This window comes from Aethalodelphis obliquidens, unplaced genomic scaffold, assembly GCF_003676395.1.
Source record: "Aethalodelphis obliquidens isolate GAN/ISIS:26980383/991018 unplaced genomic scaffold, ASM367639v1 scaffold48, whole genome shotgun sequence".
NCBI lineage: Eukaryota > Metazoa > Chordata > Mammalia > Artiodactyla > Delphinidae > Aethalodelphis > Aethalodelphis obliquidens.
The window spans coordinates 8,171,569-8,194,583 of NW_020837992.1; the positions used below are offsets into that span (position 1 = coordinate 8,171,569).

Sequence of the window (23,015 nt, forward strand, 5' to 3'; positions counted from 1 at the left end):
AATCACTATTATGTTTTCCATGAGTCTAATGACATTTAAAAATTTTTCTTAAGGCTTTTTTTTTTAGAGTAGTTTAAGGTTCACAGCAAAATTGAGGGGAAGGTACAGAGATTTTTCCATATCTCCCTAATGACTTTTAAAATAATTTTTATTTTGAAATAATTTCAGACTCAAAGAAAAGTTACAAAAATAGTACAAAGAATTCATATATATGCTTCACCCAGATTCCCCAAATATCATTATTTCCCATATTTACTTTATCATTCTTTTTCTCCATATATATATTTTCTGATGTATATATTTTCTGATATATGCATATATATATGTATATATATGATCTTTCCTCAATTTTTGAGAGTAAGTTACAGATGGTGTGCCCCCTGAACACTCCCATGAGCATTTTCTAAATACAAGAACAGTCTCTTATATAACCATGCTGCAATGATCAAAATCAGGAAATCAACACTGATACTATTACCTAATCTACAATCTACAGATTTCATTCAAATTTTGCCAAGTGTCCCACCAATGTCTATAACAAAAAAAAGAAAAGAAAAAAGACAGAAACAAAGGAATAAAGAAACAAGAAAAGAAACAAAAAAAAAAAGGTACCATGCTTTAGGAAGAGAAGAATAGCAGTGAAATAAATAACACAGGGTGAAGTATCAATATCAATAAAGGGAATATATTTTTTAACATCTTTATTGGAGTATAATTGCTTTACAATGGTGTGTTAGTTTCTGCTGTATAACAAAGTGAGTCAGTTACAATGTGTACATATATCCCATATATCCCCATACTCCTCCCTCCCACCCTCCCTATCCCACCCCTCTAGGTGGTCACAAAGCACTGAGCTGATCTCCCTGTGCTATGTGCTGCTTCCCACTAGCTATCTATTTTACATTTGGTAGTGTATATATGTCAGTGCTACTCTCTCACTTCATCCCAGCTTACCCTTCCCCCTCCCCATGCCCTCAAGTTCACTCTCTACGTCTGCATCTTTATTTCTGTCCTGCCCTGAGGGTTCATCAGAACCATTTGTTTTTTTTTTTTTTTAGATTCCATATATATGTGTTAGCATACGGTATTTGTTTTCTTGTTTCTGACTTACTTCATTCTGTATGACAGATGGTTTTCTCAGAGTATATGCCCAGTAGTGGGATTGCTGGGTCATATGGTAGTTCTATTTTTACTTTTTAAGGAACCTCCATACTGTTTCCCATAGTGGCTGTATCAATTTACATTCCCACCAACAGTGCAAGAGGGTTCCCTTTTCTCCACATCCTCTCCAGCATTTATTGTTTGTAGATTTTTTGATGATGGCCATTCTGACCAGTGTGAGGTGATACCTCATTGTGGTTTTGATTTGCATTTCTCTAATGATTAGTGATGTTGAGCATCCTTTCATGTGTTTGTTGGCAATCTGTATGTCTTCTTTGGAGAAATGTCTACTTTAGGCCTTCCACCCATTTTTGGATTGGGCTGTTTGTTTTTTTGATATTGAGCTGCATGAGCTGCTTGTATATTTAAGAGATTAATCCTTTGTCAGTTGCTTCGTTTGCAAATATTTTCTCCCATTCTGAGGGTTGTCAATAAAGGGAATATTTAATAGGCAAATATACTCCAGGTAAGAAGTAATGAAATCTGAGCTAGGCTATGGCATTGAAATAAGAAGAGGGAATAGAAACAAACATTGCAGAGGTACCTTTCACAGGAAATGGTGGCTGGATTTGAGAGAGAGGATAAAATTTTAAAGTGTAAGAGTCAAAGAACTCCAAAATTTTTATTCTGGGTGAGGGCAGAATGATGTCACCATAAACCCCAATTGGAAAGCCAGGAGAAACAAGTTGGTGTGAAGGAAAATGAGTTCAGTTCTAGACATATTAGGTTTGAAGAAGCAACAGGGTATCCAGGTGGAGGCAAGGAAGTTAAGTGAGGATTTGGAACTTGGCAGAAAGACTGAGAGCTAGAGGTACACCTACAGAGGATCCACTGCTACATAGTCTCCTATTATGGACTCAACCTCCACAGGAAAAAAAAAAGAGGACTAAAAACAGGCTCCTAGAGAAGGTCTATACTTAAGTAATCTCTGTGTGTTTGTGTGTGTATTCCTGTATCAAATGGAAGGTTAGACAAAAAGACCTAGCTAGCCCTTTCTACTTCTCAGATCCAATCCAATGACTTTAAGTAACTAAAATATAAATAATGATCAGTGAGAGTTATGCTTAACCACTATTCACTTAAAAGTTAAACTCTAAGAATTTTTTGGAAAATTTGGGGGACATAATATTTCCAACAAAACTTAATTAGAAAACGAAAAGCATTTTTTGAATACCAATGGCAGGCATTGTCCTTGACTCTAGAGAAATCTGAAAGTGAAAAAAGACGTGGTGAGCCCCCAGAGGGCCAACAAGGTGGGATAGAGCACTTCATTTCCAAAGCTTATTATGTCCAGATTCATATACTGAAAAATGACTTAGCAAATCAGATTTTAGGTTATGTCTTGGTTCTATGTTAACATTAAAAATTTCTTTCATGTATATCTATAACTTCTTATAAACATTTGAGAAGAAATTAAGCATATCTTCTAACTAGAGGATAGAGATATTATCTTATTTGAAATGATGATTCGCCTCTTTCAAATCTTCAACTTCATTACAGAAACACAGAATTCAATCCATAATACAGTCAAACCTCAATTAAGACCACTTATTTAATACCATCAGCATCCTGAATGGTGCCAAACTAAAATGCTTTGTTTTCTTAAAAAAAAAGGGAAAACAACTGCTGGGGCAGAAAAGAGAAAAGAACTTGGGGGTGGTGAACATAAATAAAATCAGTCAAGCAGAACTAAAAACTTGAAGATTAAATTTAATGTGTAACTTTCCATTTTCCAACTGGAAGCTTTGAATAGTGACTTATGACTAAAACATCCAGCCTTTTCCAGGGAAAAGCTAGGGCCCAGAGGCAAGGCAATAGAAAACAAGAGATGACAAGAAAAGCAGACAGGAAGAAGAGAATCAGAAGTAGAGGTGAAATGAGCAATATAAGTGCTGATAGACAAAAGGCCCATAAGAAAAACTGAAGACAGGACAATGTTTCCTTCTCCTGGGGAAAAAAGCCACTTTTAGTTCAAGAGGCACTCTAATGACCTCACTCCCAGGTAAGTAATTTGGGGGCCAGGGCTGAGGGTGGTAAACCTCTAAACCTGCATCTTTAGTACCTGTGTATACCACTTAGGTGTGAACCACTTTAGTGTTACTCACAGTTACTGGGAAAAGGTGACGTGAAACCTCATTATGTTGAATAACTGATTTTTACTATATTAATTATATTCTACTTTATTCTAGATTTTATACTAAAAAATTATTATAGAAATTTAAGCCTCACAAAAATTATGGATGAAACACTAGAATATGAAAATCTAGATTATAATTGAGCATTTCAATACCTTGATTTAAAGGGGTAAAATCTATTTGGTATCTATTAAATAGTATGCATTTTAAATGTGAACTTATTAAATTCTTATAACTACCCGACGAAAATGCTTTTGTTGCAATTACTCAGATGATTATTAAACCAAAATTCTACTAGAATTTTGGTTTAATAGAAATTGTGGGCAATTTCTTTTTTCAATTAATACATTCACACTGTAAAAAAAAAAAAAAAAAGGCCTAAAATAGTACAAAGAGAAGTAAGAGTCCCTCCCCAGAGGCATTCACTGTCAACAGTCAAATACCAACCATTCAGCAGTCACTGTGCTGCCTTTTTGGGGGGATGCGGGGGGGACAGGGGAGAGGTAGCAACTACTTTTTGGACTTTTAAGTGCTGCATGCCAAATATGCAATTAAATTATAACTAAGCCTTTATTGTACTGGTTTTGAAGATGCCCCTCAGTTTCAGAGATGTTAACATGTGAAAAAGTATGTATCTTAACGGGTGAAATATGGTATATGATGTCTTGCTGATTGTGTTTTTCAGAATTTAAATGCAGTATCTAAGAAGTAACACTACTTTATGGGATGGGCTTCAAATATCACCTTTATAACTATCAACTATAAGAAATATAATTAGAAAATCATCAATCATACACATGTTCCCAAGTAAATGTGGCTTTTCTAATCTTTCCATTGATCTGACCCTGCCCTCATACCACACTGCTTTAATTACACTAAGCCTTGACATCTGGTAGGAAGAATTCCTCTGTCTTGTTCATCTTCAACACTGTCTTAGCTATTCATTTATCTTTACTCTCTCAAATGAATTTTAGAACCATTTGTCAAGTTTCCAGAAAAACCCTCCTGGATTCTGATCATAATCCTCCTGGATATAATGTATTTGCAATTATGTTAAATTTATAGATTAGTTTGGGAGAACTGACATCTCTATAATTTTCAGCCTTCCCCTCTATGAACACAGTATCTCTTTCCACTTATTCAGGTCTTTTATGTTCTTCGATGCAGTTTTATATTTTCCTTCATAAAAGTCTTCTACATTTTTTCTTAAGTTTTATTGGTAGATACTTTATAGTCTTCTTGCTTCTCAGATAAGTATCTTTAAAAAAATTACATTTTCTATTTATGTCAGTAAAAAGGGATAATATTGATTTTTTTTCTGTGATGATTTTATATCAAGATTGCTAAACTGTATAAATAGAAGGTGAACTCAGTTTCTTGGGTTTTCTATGTAGACTATTGTGATGGTTAACTTTTTTTTTTTTTTTTTTGCGGTACGCGGGCCTCTCACTGTCGTGGCCTCTCCTGTTGTGGAGCACAGGCTCTGGACGCGCAGGCTCAGCAGCCATGGCTCACGGGCCCAGCTGCTCTGCGGCATGTGGGATCTTCCCGGACCGGGATACGAACCCGTGTCCCCTGCATCGGCAGGCGGACTCTCAACCACTGCGCCACCAGGGAAGCCCTAACTTTGTTTTTATATTTGAAAACTCTAATGGTTTACACCTATGAAAATATGTTACCTATTTACTTCCAATGGATATGTAATTTGAGTAGTTTTCCTCTTTAAAGGCAGGCTTTTGTGGCAATTGTGATCTTCCTTGGGACCAACTACTCCCTTAGTAACTTAGTTGCCATGTGTTGAGATCTTTGACGAGGAGATAAATGGCTTATAAAGCGATCAATTCTATCCAGGTCCTATCAGCATCATTTTTTGATATGAACACCTATACACATTTACCTCAAACACTTTAAAAAAAGAAAAGTCTATATTAAAAAAATCTCAAGGAGCTGTTGCAGAATATTCAATAAATGGTTTTGCTGTTGTTCATGCAAAAGACATAGGCATATTAAAATATTAAAAATTTGGAAGTATAAGTCATTGCTAAATTATCAATTCAATCATTTAGAAAATCTTACATGACTTAATGATTTAAAAACAAATTCCATTTCTATTAATACAAATCTACTTACCCCAGTTGAGTACATATTTATCCTTGATATTTGCCCTTTAAGTTAATTACTTTCACTCAAGAGTGTCAGGCGATCAAATAATCATAGTGCCTCTAGAATGCCATTTTTAGAGACTTTTATCACTCAGTGAAAATAACTACTTCAAATGATATTTTCATATTCAAAATTCAGCATAAGAATGATTTTGAGCCAACTGTTTTCACTATCAATTATAATTTAATATTAAAACATTCACAATGTCCTGAGATAGTACTTTATGTTGGCTTTACGCTGAGTACTAATGTGTAATTCTTACCTGTAATGTACATGTGTGACTACTGGTTTCCTGTATCCAAGGATCCAGGTTTGAATATCTATGGGTTCAGCTTTGGGATAAGCTATGGTTGTATCTATTATCCACTGGAGGCCTTTCGATCTGCTGTCTGAGAACAATATAAAATTGGATCAATTTTTATATTATTTGCAGCAAATAACATAGTATAGAATTATAAAGCATACTGATATATCCTTTGCTTTAAGAGAATGAACTTTGGCGTTACTGTTCTATATGATGCACTTAGGATGAAATTAAGCATTTCCTATTACATTATAAAATGGCTGAATCTCAAACAAATTAAACAACAGAGTGCTATAGTTTATTGGACATGCATCATTTAAGCATTCAATACAATTATGCAGTATCAAGGTCTAATTTACATTTTATCTCTCATAAAAACTGGCCTACAAAAAAAGTCAGTAGCTAAAGTATCACATCACAAAAGCGAAAAGCAGACCTTAAAACAAAAAACTCCACTCACTAAATATAACACAAGATAATACAAACACCAAGTTTTGTGATACTTGGGAGGCATTAATAAATATTGAAATAAGGTAATGAAATTAAAGCATTTTATTGATGCACATGATCATCAGTTGCTGCTCTTGTTCAAAACAAACAAAAAACTCCTTCCATTTTAGCAAGAGTTATATAAAAATAAAGCAATAAATCTGTCTACCCTTTGGTAGGTACAACAGGTAACTACTGTTGTGAGAGGGGCTGGGGAAGTTCTGTTTACTTTGGTCCTCTGCGCGCTGTTTTTATTCCCAGCACGGAGTACAAAGCTGAGCAAGAAGCATGGACATATATACACTACCAAACGTAAGGTAGATAGCTAGTGGGAAGCAGCCACATAGCACAGGGAAATCAGCTCGGTGCTTTGTGACCGCCTGGAGGGGTGGGATAGGGAGGGTGGGAGGGAGGGAGATGCAACAGGGAAGAGATATGGGAACATATGTATATGTATAACTGATTCACCTTATTATAAAGCAGAAACTAACACACCATTGTAAAGCAATTATACCCCAATAAAGATGTTAAAAAAGAAAGAATTGAGACAGGAATTCTCAAAGAGAACGCTGATAGCTAGACTTTAAAGTGTAATGGTCTATCCTTTGTTTGAAGTATTTAAAGGATCCCTAAAAAAATAAAACTTATTTTTAAATATAAGGCCAAATGTACAGTAGGAATCAATAATATTTTACTTAAAATATCAAATAATTAAAAACTGGCCTTAAAGTCTTTTAAAATTTTAGACAACATTCTGAAGGGGAAGAAATAATCATATAAGACATAAGCTTAAAAAATTTAATTTTTAAATAACATATTGCTAAAGGAACAGAATGTATGTAAAGAGACACATTTTAACAAGCTACCAGTGATGTACATGCTACAATGTTTAGGGGTAAAGTACACTGATGTCTGCAACTTACTTTGAAATGCGTTAAAAAAATACAACCAAGATGGACTAATAGATGGATAGAAGGATGGAGAGAGATGTGATAAAGCAAATATAGTAAAGTGTTAATTATAAAATCTAGTTGGCCAGCTCATGGATATTAACTGCAAAATTATTTCAAATTTTATGTATATTTGAAAATTTGTATAATAAAATGGTTGGGAAAAATCACCAGAGTTCAGTTTAATATCTATTAAATCATACAATAAACAAAAAAATACTAATCCTTTTAAAGTTAATTAGAGGGACTTCCCTGGAGGTCCAGCGGTTAAGACTCCGCACTTGCATTTCAGGGGGCACAGGTTCAATCCCTGGTCGGGGAACTAAGATCCCACGTGCCGCACGGGGCGGCCAAAATAAATAAATATATAAAAACTTAAAGTTAATTAGATACAACTTAATTTTTATATGTGTATGGACGGACCTCGCATTAAAACAGACATGAAGGCATGGTTTGTGTTTATATGGAATAAAATACTAAATAGTGAGTATGAAAACTAAAGAAAATAAAACACAAAATGTCCATACCAAAGCAGAGAAGTAAATGGTAAAATCTAAGTAAAACTAGTTTGGGGGTATACGGTTTTCTAAAATTTCTTATGATTTTCCTAAGCTGCTAGAATAAAAAATTTTTTCTTGATAGGTAAGAAGTGGATTTATTTAGAGAGATACACATTCCATAGACAGAATGCTGTCCATCTCGAAAAGCAAGACTGGCCCTGGGAGAATCACACTCCACAGACAGAGTGTGGGCCATCTCAGAAGGCGAGAGGCCTAAATTTTAACTAAGGTAAGATAAGTAATAAACAATTTCACTTTGGTTATAAACAGAGATTGCTTCTCTCCAAAAGAAAAAACCATTTCTCTTCCCTCTTGTGTAATCAGTATGACAAGTGCCCATTCATTTCTCTGAGATCTAGACCACAGGGTATTGACTGGGTAAAACTACTTAAAAGCAGCGGTATTTATTAGCACAATTAATCCTATTTGGAAGACCTTTGCCTTCAAGCTTTGGCTTGGCTGACATTGCCACAGTGTCTCTCCAGCAGTGAAGCTATTCTGAACCTTCCTTTTCTATTAAAAGACTCAATTTGTCTTTTTAATAGATGATGAAACATTAAGAGAGCTGACTGCCAGGCAGCTGTTTGGAAAAAACAAATGAAAGGAAAGCTCAGCACAATCTCACGGGCATTATTTCCATGTTTGGTCCTTACCATCACCTAAAATAACACATATTTCTGAGGGCCAATCATTCCCATTTTATTTTATCTGAAGAATATTAAAAGAAATAGCAAAATGTTATTACGGAAACAGGCCTATTAAGTTTCTTTCAGCTTTTTAATTTATAATTTATCACCAAACTTTCATAGTGTCTTGGATGAAGTAGTTCAAAACAGTCTTCATGCTGTTGGCACAAATATCTTCTGCAAATATGCACAATTCACTAGGCTGTCTCCAAGACAGTTGCATCTTTTTTTGTTCAGTTTTGTTTGTTTTTTTAAATAAATAAATTTATTTATTTATTTATTTTTGGCTGCATTGGGTCTTCGTTGCTGCGCGTAGTCTGCCTCTAGTTGTGGCTTCGTTGCGGTGCCTGGGCTTCTCTTTGCGGTGGCTTTCCTTGCTGCGGAGCACAGGCTCTAGGCGCGCAGGCTTCAATAGTTGTGGCTCACGGGCTCTAGAGCATAGGCCTCAGTAGTTGTGGCACACGAGCTTAGTTGCTCCGTGGCATGTGGGATCTTCCCGGGCCAGGGATCAAACCCGTGTCCCCTGCATTGGCAGGCGGATTCTTAACCACTGCACCACCAGGGAAGTCCACAGTTGCATCTTTGAGTATGGTTTACTTTTTACTGGCCATAAAAGTAATACATACTCACTATATTTTTTTAATTCAGAAAAGTATTAAGAAATGGAGAAAAATTATCCATAATGTTACAACTCAGAGAAGCAATCACTGCTAATATTCTGAAATCTTTCCTTTCACTGATTTTCTACTGCCTTATTATTTACATATTTGAGCTCATATTGTTTACACAAGAGTTGTATGTTTCTCCCACCCCGTTAATATTATAGAGCATAAGAATTTTCCAAGCCAATAAACATCATTTGTAATGGCTGTGTTGTATTCTGTTAGATGGATATTTAATAATTACTTATCTGTTCTCTCTTCTGGCTATTTCCAATTTCTTGCCATTAGAAATAATGCTGTGATAAACTACTTTGCCAGTATTTCAGATCATTCCCTTTTGATAAGTATTATTTGCAGTAGAATAACTGAGTAATTTATCAACATTTTAAGACTCTTAGTAAATACTGCCAAACTTCATTAAACTCATTCTCTGTATTAAAAACAAAAAAACTTTCTAAATTTGATAACTGCAAAAAATATAAATCATTATAATTCCATTTGCATATCTATGATTAGTTTCTCAAATTTGTCATTTCTATTCCTGTATCTTTTAATCCAGCAATTCCACTTCTACGAATTAATACTACAGATATGTTCCACAAATCTGTAAGGATATTTACAGGAATGTTGACTGCAGCAGTGGGAATGGCCACGAGTAAGGTGTACAGTAAGGGAGAGATACCTTCGACTTTATACATTCCTATGTTATTTGAATAAATTATTGTAAGCATGGACTACTGTTGTAGAAACATTAAAAAGTTATATTTTCATCTTCTCCCTCAGTATTATTTCTGTTTGACAAAAATTATAAATATAAAAAAGAACAATGTTATCTTCTGGAACTCCAGAAAATCCTTTAATTCCAAGAAAAGAAAAAAATGCTAAAAACCATCATACCTAATTCCTTAGCATCTCCTCCTGCTGGACTTCCATTTTCCTGTCGTGCTACAAGTGCATTCAGAATAATTTTTGTTGCCCCAATCCTTGGCAAAGTGACATGTGTAAGAAATGGCAAGTTATTTTTCTTGGCAAATGCCTGACTGGTTTCTCGCCTCTTCCTGAGGAAGCCCCCTTCTGGAAACAGAACAATCCATTTTCGATCTCTGTTCCTGTAATTATTTTCTAGGTGCTTCTTGAGAAGAAGCAGCTGTTGGTCACGATGAGATTTTCCCTAGAAGGTAGACACACATAGAGTAAGTACAGTCACATTTGAAATTTAAAGGCTGTAAAATTAAATAGAAATAACTGTTTCTAGAGTAAATCCCAATCATAGGCTAGAATAGTGATTTCCCCCCACTTACTTCCCCTTTTGACCATACTGGAAAAAGTAAGTTATTAGCACTTACATAAATAAACCCTTCCCCCTGCAGAAAAAAATTGCTCTAATTGCCCCCGGAAGTTCATTCATTCATCATCAGTGAGTATTTACTGAGTACCTACTACTTACTTGCCAGGCACTGTCCTGGAGATGTAGAAGTAAGAGACATTCACGAAGCTTACTTGAATGGGGAAGATATATAATACATATGCATATGTATATGTGCATATGTACAAATGCAACTGGTGATAAGGTTAGGAAGAAGAGTAAGAGACTAGAGAAGCTCAACAGGGTCAGGAAAAGCAGCTCCAAGGAGGTGAAATTTGAGCAAAGAGCTGATAATGTGAGGGAATAAACCATGTGAAGATGAGTGGCAGAGTACTCCAGGTGATGAGGAGAAAAAGGACAAAGGCCCTGAGGTGGGAACATGTTTGGCATGTTCAGAGAACTGTGGCAAGGTCAGTATGGCTGAAAATTGCAGAGAGAGGCAGAGGACATATAAGAAAGGCCTTGAGCTTGGTTAAGTAGTAGTTTGGGATGGAGCATCATTAGATAGTTTTCAAAAAGGGAGAGTCATGATCTTATTTACTTAAAAAAAAAATCTGCTGGCTCCAGTGACAAAAAGACTATAGGAAATAAGTTAGGAGACTCCTGTAGAGTCTGGACAAGGGAGTTTGATGAGATTCAACTGTGGGATATCGATGAGAGGTGCACACATTCAGGGAAAAATCTGAAAGCTAACAGGACATTCTGATAGACTGGATCTTAGTTGTGAGGGAAAGAGAGGAAAGAGGATAACTTGGAGACCGAAAAGAGGAACCTTTAAGCTTTTTTAGGAAAGCCCAAAACCCATGACTAAATATAAGAAGGTTCTTCCTTTCAGTATGGTCAATTCGCTAATAATTTTCCAGCCAACACAATTACAGAAGCTCCCCAGAATAATTTGTACACTTTCAGTCTTTAGACTAAATTATTCTAAATGCAAACTAAGTAACAATTTTCTTAGCTAATTTACAGAATTGAATTGATTATAATTAAGCTTTACTTTTAAGTTCCCTAGAGTACATGTAAAATATTTTTAATATTCTTGGAAATATCTTGTCAAAAATGTTTAGTAGCAAAGTCCCAAGAGATTTTCTTTAACATTAATACTTTTCTTCTCTCCCCTTCCCCCATGTTATTGATTTTTATTACTATCAAACGGAAAAAATTTTTGCACTTCAGAAATGAATTTGTAAATCTCTCCTGTCTTCGCCTCCAGTGACACTCTAAGATATTAGGTTAGTTTCTTCCTTAAGTTGTTCTGATCATTGTTTATTTTGTCTCAACCTTGTTGTGGCCAATCCCCATTCCCAATTCTTCCTAGGGTTCCAGTGCCTGCTTTTTTCCATCTCTCTGCTCAGAAAAACCAAGGGTGTTTCCAGAAAAAACTAGACAATTACACAGAATATGAAAAACAAAAATATGTTTTGTATATAAAACTGTCTGGAGGGGACTTCCCTGATGGTCCAGTGGTTAAGACTCTGTGCTCCCAGTGCAGGGGGCCCTGGGTTCGATCCCTGGTCAGGTAACTAGATCCCACGTCAGGGAACTAGATCCCACATGCATGCCACAACTAAGAGTACTCATGCCACAACAAAGATCCCGTGTGCTGTAACTAAGACCTGGTGCAGCTAAATAAATAAATAAATATTAAAAAAACTGTCTGGAGCAAAGTATAATATATGTGCTTGGGGAGACCTATTTTCATAGAGCTTAGAAGTTTTTCTACACACTTCTAGCTTATTTCTGAATTTGTGATGCTCAGAAGAGGCTTAATTAGATTCACCAGCAATTCATTATGTAATTACTACGTGTAAGGTACTGCACCATCCAGGGTGAACTGGCTAAATATATAAACACCAGATAAGTGTAGCATTATCATACATAAAAACTCTTGATATCATATTTTGGTTATCCATTTTTGAGAAAATAAAGCATGTAGCATATCAGGGAAACACTATAATGTAGTGCTGACTTCTTCTTTTATTATTTTTTTTGAACCCGCAGCCCCTGCATTGGAAGCGCGGAATCTAACCACTGGACCGCCAGGGAAGTCCCTGTATGCTGACTTGATAAGAGGGTATTATTCTTTTTCCTATACTAAACCATCCCTAATGCTTACGACCCATTCCCAATCCACCTTCCTCCATCAAACCCGTACTCATTCTTTAAATGTATGCCACATATCATCTTCTCCTCTAAGGTTTTTCTGGATTTACAGAAATTTGACGTACTCACTTTTCATACTATGAATTCGCAAAATATTTCCTCTTATTTATTTATTTAGTATTCTCCCGACTGGTAATCTTATTTATTTAACCATCTCCCAACTGCTAACATAGATACCTTCTGTATCATATAACGGTGACTTGTAAATAAAAATAACAGTGATAATATAGATGATGATAGTGGTAGTCATGATGAAGTTGATGAAAGTAGCAGGGACTGTTCTGAGCGTGTAACACGTATTACTTCATGTAATCCATACAGCAACTCTGTGAGAGGAGTACCCATTATTCTCATTTGAAAAATGAGGAAACTTTGAGAGGTTAAATAACTTGCCCAATTCACACAGCTAAGAAGCAGAAGAGCTGAGAATGTGGCAGGCACTTGGTAAACTGTTTAGAAGCGAGGAGGGTAGAGATTAAAATATTTGCATTTTAATGTTTATGCATACTCAAATTCAGACTGAAATAAATGTTTTAGGAAAAAAGATTCCCAGCTCCCTCAGATAACTAGAGCTGGCTCTATCTATTATAACTGGTTTTGTGATGCCTCTTTTTACAATAAAGAATTAGATTGATCAGGCTATCACTGTGGAAAAAAATGCTCATTACTTACCTGTCTGATAAAGAAGTCTCCGTGAATTAGAGAAACAATTCCAAAGTTTGTGTACTTAAAAATATGATCCATCAACCACATCATCTGAGCAACAACCTAAAACATTTAAAAGCAAGAAATAAATGCTAAATAGGAAAAAAAAAAAAACCTGACTATAGTCTAGCCAGTCTCTAAATTTTATGTATAATCATCCAAGCATACTTTTAATTAACCTATCTTAAATCTGTTACTTCTACAAATAAAGCACTACATGAAAAATTACAGGTCTTCATGCATTCTTTAGAAATGTGTTATATAATTTCCAAGGATTTTGAGATTCCTCTGCTGTTTTCTGCTACTGAGTTCTAATTTGACTTCATTATATTAAGATAACCTATTCTGTATTAGGTTAACGTTTTAAATTTATTGAAGTTTGTTTTATGGCCCAGGATATAGAATATCATTGTATATGTTCCACAGACGATTAAAAAGAACATGTATTCTGTGTTTTGGGGTGTAGTATTCTACACGTTTTGATTAGATTTTATTGGTTGATGGTGTCGTTGAGTTCCATATCATTGTTGATTTTCTGTCTATAAGTTCTATCAGGTGCTGACAGACGGGTACTAAAATCTCCAACTATAATTTTGTATTTATCTATTTCTCCTTTCATCTCTACCAGTTTTTGCTTCATGCATTTTGAGGTTTTGTTGTTTTATGTTTATGCATTTAAGACTGTTATGCTTTCCTGGAAGATTGGTCCTTTTATGTAACGGTCCTCTTTGTTTCTATTAATGTTCTTTCCTTTGAAGGTTACTTTTTCTGATATTAATATGGCCAATCTCACTGTTTTCTTTGATTAATGTGTTCATGATATATATATATATATATATATATATGTATTTATATTTATATCCTTTACCTTAAAACTAACTAGTTCAGTGTATTTGAAGTAAGTTTCTTGTAGACAGAATATTGTTGAATAATATGTTTATCTACTCCACCAATCTTTCTTTAACTTGCTGTATTTAGACTATTTAAACATAATATATTTATTGCTATGTTAGTGCTTAAAAAAAAAAAAAATTACAGGTCTTGATTCCAAGTCTTGGATTCCTAGGTCATAGGTATATACATATCACTGGGTAACAAATAAAACTGAATTAACTTCTTCAATTTGAACTTCATGATTTCCAATTTGTTCTATGTAAACAAAACCTTTGGAAATTCTTATATAACTTGTAAAGTTATTTTGAAACAATACAATATGCCTAAGTTATCAAATGAGGGCTCCACGTTTAATTAATAAGCACTAAGGCTTTATAAAATGTGACCTTAACTTCATGGCTAAAATATTAAAAGTCATAAAATATAAAGATGTAAATATAAAAATTTATAAAAATATAAAATATAAAAATATCCAAAATAAAAGAACATTAAAGAATTCATTTAGTCAATAAATACACTGTAAAATTTTTAAAAATTCATTTAGTAGAATGATTTACACATTCTATTATATCACGAAGAGTATTTGTTAGTTTATACAAGGCCTTACTCTTTGCCAGCATAAAAATACTCAGTTTCTTAAACACAAAAATATTATCCACTGCTGATAAGAGTTAATAGCCATATAAAGAGCAGAAGACTTTATTTCAAGCAAATTTCAAAATTAAAAGTAAGTGTAAACAGGATCTAGTAAATGAATTGGTTAATTGTTCTCCCCTGCTGAGATAACAGCATCCCTTGTTATAAGCCTTAAATAAATAAAGTGAAAACTACAGCCTCCATCAAGAAAGCAACAGAGCTCCACTTTGGTTCCTACAGGAATAACAAGTGTAAACTTCATCTCTGAGCTCCAAATTGTATGAACTAACATATAAGGAAAAAACTAAGCATGGACATCCATGTGTTGCTTTTACAAAAACATTATAAAAGCCCACAAATAATATTCAAGCTTCTGATGTAATTTTTCAGTATCACTGAACAGTTCATTTACATGACTCCTATTCCAACAGTTTTACCATATAAAATAACTTTAAAAAAATAAAGATACATACATGAAAGACTGATTCCCAAATCACTTAATACAGAATAAAATAATCACCAACATCTCATTTTTGAATCTTGTTTTGCTTTGTAATGATAACCACTTTGTTTAGATATATTGAGATCTGAACTAAATGGAATTTGCTGAAAAGTGCCCCAAGAAACAAAACAAAAAGCAAGTGGAGTCAACCTGTAAAACCTTTGAGCTTTATACACAGTATGAAGTGTGGCTGCAATTTATTGCTCTCTGGGTTTAATACCAACACTAAAGTAACTAGCTTTTATGGTTAATCTTACATTTATAGTGGATTTACCGCCTCAGTTAGAAGGGTAACATAAAACAAATTCAGTAAGACAGCCAAGCTATCTTCTGAGATTTGTATGGATAATCCTGTCCTAACTTATTTTAGGGGAAATGTTACAAGTCAATAAATATTTATTACATATCTAAAAGTTCTATTGATTGAAATAAAAATTCTTGGTTTTATCATCAATTGCCAGAAAAGGGCAAGACTCCTCACTTCACAGATGCTTATTAAAAAGGTACCAGCACGTTTAGAAAATATAACTAATCCTTTGTTTCATATTTCTGAAAAAATGAGGTCAGTAAACACAAGCTGCCTGAATCAACTCTGTCAACGTTTCACAGGCTGTCACTCAGAACGTTGTTAGGTATTTCCAAGGGACAAAATTGCTCTACATCAATTATTCTTTACCCGGAAGCACGAATTTTTTACATGTCGAAACATCTGGGGAGGCTTACATGAATGGCTCCATTCTTCATATCCTTCTGAAATTTTAGTGGAGCCAATGGTTTTCCCGTTTAGAAGTCTACAAGGACAATTTTGGCTGTCACAATGACCAAGGAGTTCTACTAGCACATAGTAGGTTGCAGCCAGGTAAGGAAAACAATGTGCAGCAGGACAGTCAAGAACAACAGTGCCGTCCTACCAAAATGCAAGCAGTGCCCCCACTGAGGAACAACGACAGGCGCTACAGGAATTCCTGAATTCAAAAAGCTATGTTATACTCACATCACCATTAAACTAGTATTTTTAAACTGGCCCACAATTTAGCATTAGCTTTCTTTCTTTGAACTTGCCCAATGGAGTATGCAATTAATCAAGTAAACATTCCTACTTGTGAATGTAAATTAGTATTGCCCCATACTTATTACGCAGGAGCCAGAAATTTTCATGTTTCCACCTTTTTATTTCTCAATTACTCCTTTATGAAACAAGATAAAAAATTCTTCAAGGTTTCAAATTATTTTGTAATATTAGATAGTAACATTAGTATAATTAATCTGAAAATAAAAACAAAATAACTCTGGACAGAAAAATGAACCAAAGACCAACTAAAATCTTTTTACAAGAGCAAACAAATAAACCAAAATTTTTCTTGTCCACAATATCGGTGAATCTCAGATTACCTGATACTCTGGTTAATACAGTTCTCATCTCTGCCAAACTGGAGTTAGAGTAACAAAGTTAGGCATATTTATAGTCACCGTTTTAAGCACTCTTTGAGATTCAAAAACCAATAGAAGACACTGTAGGCCCTCAGAAAAATCACTATAAATATAAGTATCTTATCGGTAAGCATAAAAATGTTCTCCTTGATACAAAGCCAAACAAACTAGTTTTTACACAATTTTAACATCAAGAATTTAGGGGACAGGCAGTAAATATTATTATAATGCAAATATATCTACACAGTGATATAACAATTCTGAATATGATTCTGAATATAAGAAAGGACTGAATTTATTCTACATTCTAGCAAAATTATGCCTCTGCTTTTCAGATAAACAACAAAAACAGATTCCATAATAAGCAAACATATTTTCCATTTACTGTCACCTCATTTTCTGACCCCTGAGCTGCTGAATGCAAACTCTGGGACCTAAACACACCAGGCGTATTCTTGCCTTAATGTTTTGGCCAAGATTATTTCACTAAAGAAGAGGCCCTTGCTTCACTACTCTGCCTAACTAAATTCTACTCACCCTTCAAGGTCAAGTTTACATCCTCTCCCCTCTGCAAAGTTTTCTATATCCACCAAGTACATGGTGAGCTCACTTTCCACTGAATATTTCTCACTTTGCAATTAAGTATTGTTTGCTATTCCCTCTCTCCACCTACACTAGATTATTAGTTGCTCTAAGGGGATAGTATCTTATAGGATGGTCTTCTATATTTATAGTCGGTGACCATAAATATGAAACACTTATAAAATACCTATTGATTTGTTTCTTCACTATTAGGCCAAATATTAATTCCATTTATTTTATATATTTTCTATTTATTTACTTTTCTATGAACATAACCGCTTTACCTACTCTTAAGGTAACAATTCTTTTAATGTTAAGGACTGACTTTATTTTAAACCCTCCCAGTTTACAGGTATGTTTTAGTTAGCAATATAAGCAATGTGAAGTCAACAGTTCAAACACAGCCCTAGAACACTGAATAAAATGGCCCTAATATCTTTCCTTTCAATTTGCTTTCTAAGTGAAATCCAAAATAATATTTACCTTACTTTCTTTTGGCTAAAGATCCCCAAGATCACCTAATTCCCTGTCCAATTTTACTCTCCTATCTTAAGCAAACTGCTTTTTGTGTTTGTATTTCTCAAACTGGCAATCCACCATTCACCTCAAGACAGCCCCATGCTGAACCATATTAACTTTGCTTCCATTTCAGTTATCTTTTTTAAAAAACAGCTTTGTGGAGATATAATCCACATTATCCCAGTTATTTTTCTTTAGGTCTGTAAATTCCTCTCTTAGAATAATTTAGAGTTATATACATAGTATATTTCTCTTTTTAAATTTTTCTAAATTTTCATGAAAAGTATACATATTAAAGTGTAAGTCTACATTCCCAACTGTGGTAAGATCCGTAAACTGATTCTCTGTTAACCTCTCCTTTCTGCAGTCTATCTCTGCCTTCAGGATGGCTTACCAGTCCTTTGTCCTGGAGGCACATCATCAAAGTACACACATCTCCTGTTGCCTGATGATTCACCAACATTACTGCTTCATCTTTTGAAATTGCTTTAATATCTTCCCCCCATTCCATCACTGTAAGAACAAAAAGTTTCAAAGCTGTCATTTAAAAAATTTATACATTTCCAGAAGACTTACATTAGAAACACTGGTGCACATTAATGATGATACATCACTTAGCTAAAACTTCTAAAAGTTTAGAACTAAGTTTATTTCCTATAAACATCAGGATGTTCATATTTTATAGAGACCCAAAATATCCGTTAGAATGTAAAACGGCCATACCTTTGATTTAGAAATTCTATTTAAGAGTTTATCCTATAGAAACATTTGTCCAAACAGGCAAAGATATGCACAAAGGATATTTATTGCAACTTACACGTTCACCAACAGGGGAATGGATAATTTTTATATAATGGAAGAGTATAAACCCATTAAAAGAATGGAGGATATCTCTATACGCTAACCCAAAAGGACTTCTTATCAAGTAAACAAAACATAACACAAAACAGTATATAAAATATAATCCCATCTTTTCAAAGAAGGAATAAAATGTACATGCAACTTAATACATTGAAAAAAGTCTGAGGAAATGAATTCAAAACTTAATACTGATCATCATTGGGAGGTGGTTCCCAAAGCCCCCTTAAATTCTACTTTATAATAAAATATGCAAATATTATAAAATGTGTAAGCATTTTCATTTTACAAGGAAACTAATTAAGGATGTTACATTTATTAAAAATCTCCAGATGAAAAGTCAATGCACCAAAGCCTATATGTACACTTTAAGGAAAACAGTCATATTTCCAGGTAGTTACACCTCATTTTATACCAAATTTACTACACGCAAAAAAATAAAACTGAGCATCAGTGTCAAACATCAGGACTCTACAAAGAAGGTTCTAGGTTCCTCAAATGTCTGACGTGAATTACCAGAGGCTGAATATATGTTAGCATTCACTCATCTCACTCACTGCTATAAGGAAAGAAGTTGAGTCACCTGTGTGTAATAGTTCTGGATGAAATAGGGATGGGAGACCTGTTGCTCACCTGCTTTACTTCTGCCAGCCTCCCTCCTTCACAGTCACCTTTCACTGTCACCCCAATACAGCGGAGCTCCTCATAAGAGTTCATTTGAGAAAAGAGTTCTGTTAATTTTTTTTTTTATTAAAAGCGATTTAAGGGCTTCCCTGGTGGCGCAGTGGTTAACAATCTGCTTGCCAATGCAGGGGAAACGGGTTCAAGCTTTGGTCTGGGTAGATCCCACATGTCGCGGAGCCACTAAGCCCGTGCGTCACAACTACTGAGCCTGCGCTCTAAAGCCCGCGAGCCACAACTACTGAGCCTGCGTGCTACAACTACTGAAGCCCCTGCACCTAGAGCCTGTGCTCTGCAACAAGAGAAGCCCCCGCTCACCGCAACTAGAGAGCCCATGCGCAGCATGGAAGACCCAATGCAGCCAAAAAAAACCCACAAAAAAACAAACCAGCCATTAAAGCAAGGTATCTATGCATTCATTTTAAAGATCTTAAAGATTTGTATTAAGGGAATTTCAGCTGGGCTGAACATATATTCAGTTGTGGTACCTACCTGCAAAGTGAGGTATTCCAGTCATTCTCTCAGAAGTTATTACTAACACACAAATAGCTTACACTGTACGGTGAAAGTTTTTAAGTTTTTTTTTTTTTTTTTGGTGGTAGGCGGGTCTCTCACTGTTGTGGCCTCTCCTGCTGCGGAGCACAGGCTCCGGACACGCAGGCCCAGTGGCCATGGCTCACGGGCCCAGCCGCTCCGCGGCATGTGGGATTCTCCCAGACCGGGGCACGAACCCATGTCCCCTGCATCGGCAGGCGGACTCCCAACCACTGCGCCACCAGGGAAGCCCAGTTTTTAAGTTTTTAAAATGAATGCAGAATGGAAACTACATTACAGATGTCAAGTAATCCTTAAGGAACAGATGTAGAACACTGGGGACAGCCCAGCAACACCAACTTTCCTTCACAGCGGCCTTTCCTCTCCCAAGTTGCCAGTGAAGTTTTGCTGACAAGCTAACTTTACTGAAACATACTTGAATAGCTGATATACACTGTGTGTGGGAGCAGGGGGAGTATAAATTGGTACAAGAATTTTGAAAGTCAATTTGGCGATATATATGTCAGAACTAAGAAATGTGAAAATCCTTCTACCTAGCAATTCCACTTCTAGGAATTCATCTTACTGATATACTTATTCATGCGTAAAATGACACATATGCAAAGCTCTTTACTGCAGCATTGTTTATAAGAGCAAAGATGAAAACTAAAAAGAGAGACTAGCTCAAATTCATAGAAATTTCTAAAATGGTGGTTGACAGGAGGGAAAACTGGGAGTTGTTTAATTAGTATGGAGTTTTGGTTTTGTAAAATGAAAAAGTTTTAGGGCTTCCCTGGTGGCGCAGTGGTTGAGAGTCCGCCTGCCGATGCAGGGGACATGGGTTCGTGCCCCAGTCTGGGAAGATCCCACATGCCGCGGAGAGGCTGGGCCCGTGAGCCATGGCCGCTGGGTCTGCGCGTCCGGAGGCTGTGCTCCGCAACGGGAGAGACCACAACAGTGAGAGGCCCGCGTACAGCAAAAAAAAAAAAAAAGAAAAAGTTTTGGAGATTGGTTACACAATAACGTGAATATACTAAACAATACTGACACTTAAAAATGGTTAAGATGGTAAATTTTATGTTATGTGTCTTTTGTCACAATTAAAAATAAAAAGGGAGACTAGTTAAATAAATTATAATATATCCATGCAATGGAATATTATGTAATCATAGCATTTTTACACTAATATGGAATGATATACTATAAATAATAAAAGCAAAGTGCAGAACAGCGTGTGAAGAGAGAATATATTTACTAAATGAAAACTCCTCATATCACATCTCTGTTGACAACCCTTCAATGAACGTGCGTGCGCACGCACATGCATGCGCACACACACACACACACACACACACACACACACCACCATTCTTTCATTAATTCATTCTTCACTCAATAAATCAGCATCAGGCACTGTGGATATAAAACAAATAAGAACAAAAGTATTATTCTAATGCAGTTAAAACACTCAAGAAAAGTCTAACTTGGTTCTATAAATATTAGGCTATTAAGAGGTAATGTGGAAAGTCTTCTAGTTCCACATCTATATAAATAGATGTTTCATAACCAAATAGTCCTTTAATGCAATTTCTGCTACATGAATGGAAAATACTAGATACCTAGGCCTGTGCAGTAGGAAAGCATATGTGTGAATATAACTGCAAATAAAAATAAGTTTTCTACTTAAAATGTATCTTACTTGCTTTATATAAGTAGATAAATCTAGTGTGTTGGTTTAAATCTCAAAATAAAAATTGAATTTAGAACTCTCTGTTCTAGCTTAAATAGTGTCCCACCAAATTTACATCCATCCAAAACCTGTGAATGTGACCCTATTTGGAAACAGGGGCTTTGTAGATGTATCAAGTTAAGATGAGGTCATGATGGATTAGGATGGGCCCTAAACCTATATCCAATATGACCGGTATCCTTAAAAAAAGAGGGAAATTTGGACAGAGATACACAGGCAGAATGCCATGCGACAATGGAGGCAAAGACTGGAGTGATGTGTCTACAAGCCAAGGACTGCAGACAACCACCCAAAGCGAGCAAGAGGCAAGGAAGGATCCTTCCCACCAGAGACTTCAGACAGAACACAACCCTGTCAGCACCTCAGTTTCAGACTTCTAACCTCTGGAACTGTGAGAGAATAAATTCCTGTTGTTTTAAGCCACAGGAACTTTGCTGGTGGTACTTTGTTATGGCAGCCCTCTGAAACTAATATACTCCACCCTCCTCAATTTTCCCCATCCTTTCTCTTTTCCATTCTATTCCCCCCAAATTATAGTTTTTTTCTAACCAACTATAGGAAAAGAACAACAGCACTGTATTTTAAACATCCAGAGCATTATCACAGAAATCTACCATTACGTATTATAAAGGGTTCTCAATGTTTATTTCTATAATACTTTCAGGGTATAATCATTAAGAGTTAATCCAATACATATTTTATCTCTCAGCCATAACTTAGCTAAAATTAATTTTCAAACTAAATGTCAATTTGCTAAGACTCACACACATACTAAATCAAACAAGTGAAGGTAGAAGGATCAACTTTTTAAAATTATCCTGATGTAGCAATAAAGTCATGCTGGATTTTATAATAATCTAAATTTTATTCAACAATAAATTTCATTTCCAGTATCTATGGTATTCTTCTTTTACCAAACCATTATATACTTCAAAGATCACTGTTAGAAAGTTATATGACTAACAAAATCAAGATTAAAAAATGCTTGTAGAGAAAAAGCATTTATTTTATGTATGAAATAACTATGTTCCTCAAATCATACCCTGCTATCCAAACCAGTAAGTATAATAATGGAGCCAGTATCTTAATCAAGGAATAGAATTAGTCTCATGTTAAAGAACAGAAGCTATGGATGCCTGCCAGTTCTTACATTGTACTTGATTAGAAGGACAAAAAATATTTTAACACACTGTTCTGTGAAAGGAATTCTCAAAAAAGAACTGGGTCAGGTCCACTACTTCCAAAGGGAATGAAAAACAACTGAGTAAAAACTGGAAGAAAAGT

The 23,015-nt window shown here is 35.2% G+C and overlaps 1 protein-coding gene across 4 annotated transcripts in view; it reads right to left on the reverse strand.

The window, feature by feature from the left end:
• LPGAT1 (lysophosphatidylglycerol acyltransferase 1) overlaps positions 1-23,015 on the reverse strand; it is a 65,884-nt gene that overhangs the window by 14,793 nt on the left and 28,076 nt on the right. For all 4 annotated transcript variants that reach the window (XR_003427974.1, XM_027082926.1, XM_027082925.1 and 1 more), the window contains 4 exons: positions 18,303-18,421; positions 13,312-13,407; positions 10,008-10,281; positions 5,722-5,848 (listed from right to left, as the gene is read on the reverse strand). Coding sequence is in view for 3 of the 4 variants with exons in the window: in XM_027082926.1 (XP_026938727.1) it covers positions 5,722-5,848; positions 10,008-10,281; positions 13,312-13,407; positions 18,303-18,421 (616 nt within the window). In the remaining variant the exon portion in view is untranslated. The remainder of the gene's footprint in view (positions 1-5,721; positions 5,849-10,007; positions 10,282-13,311; positions 13,408-18,302; positions 18,422-23,015) is intronic.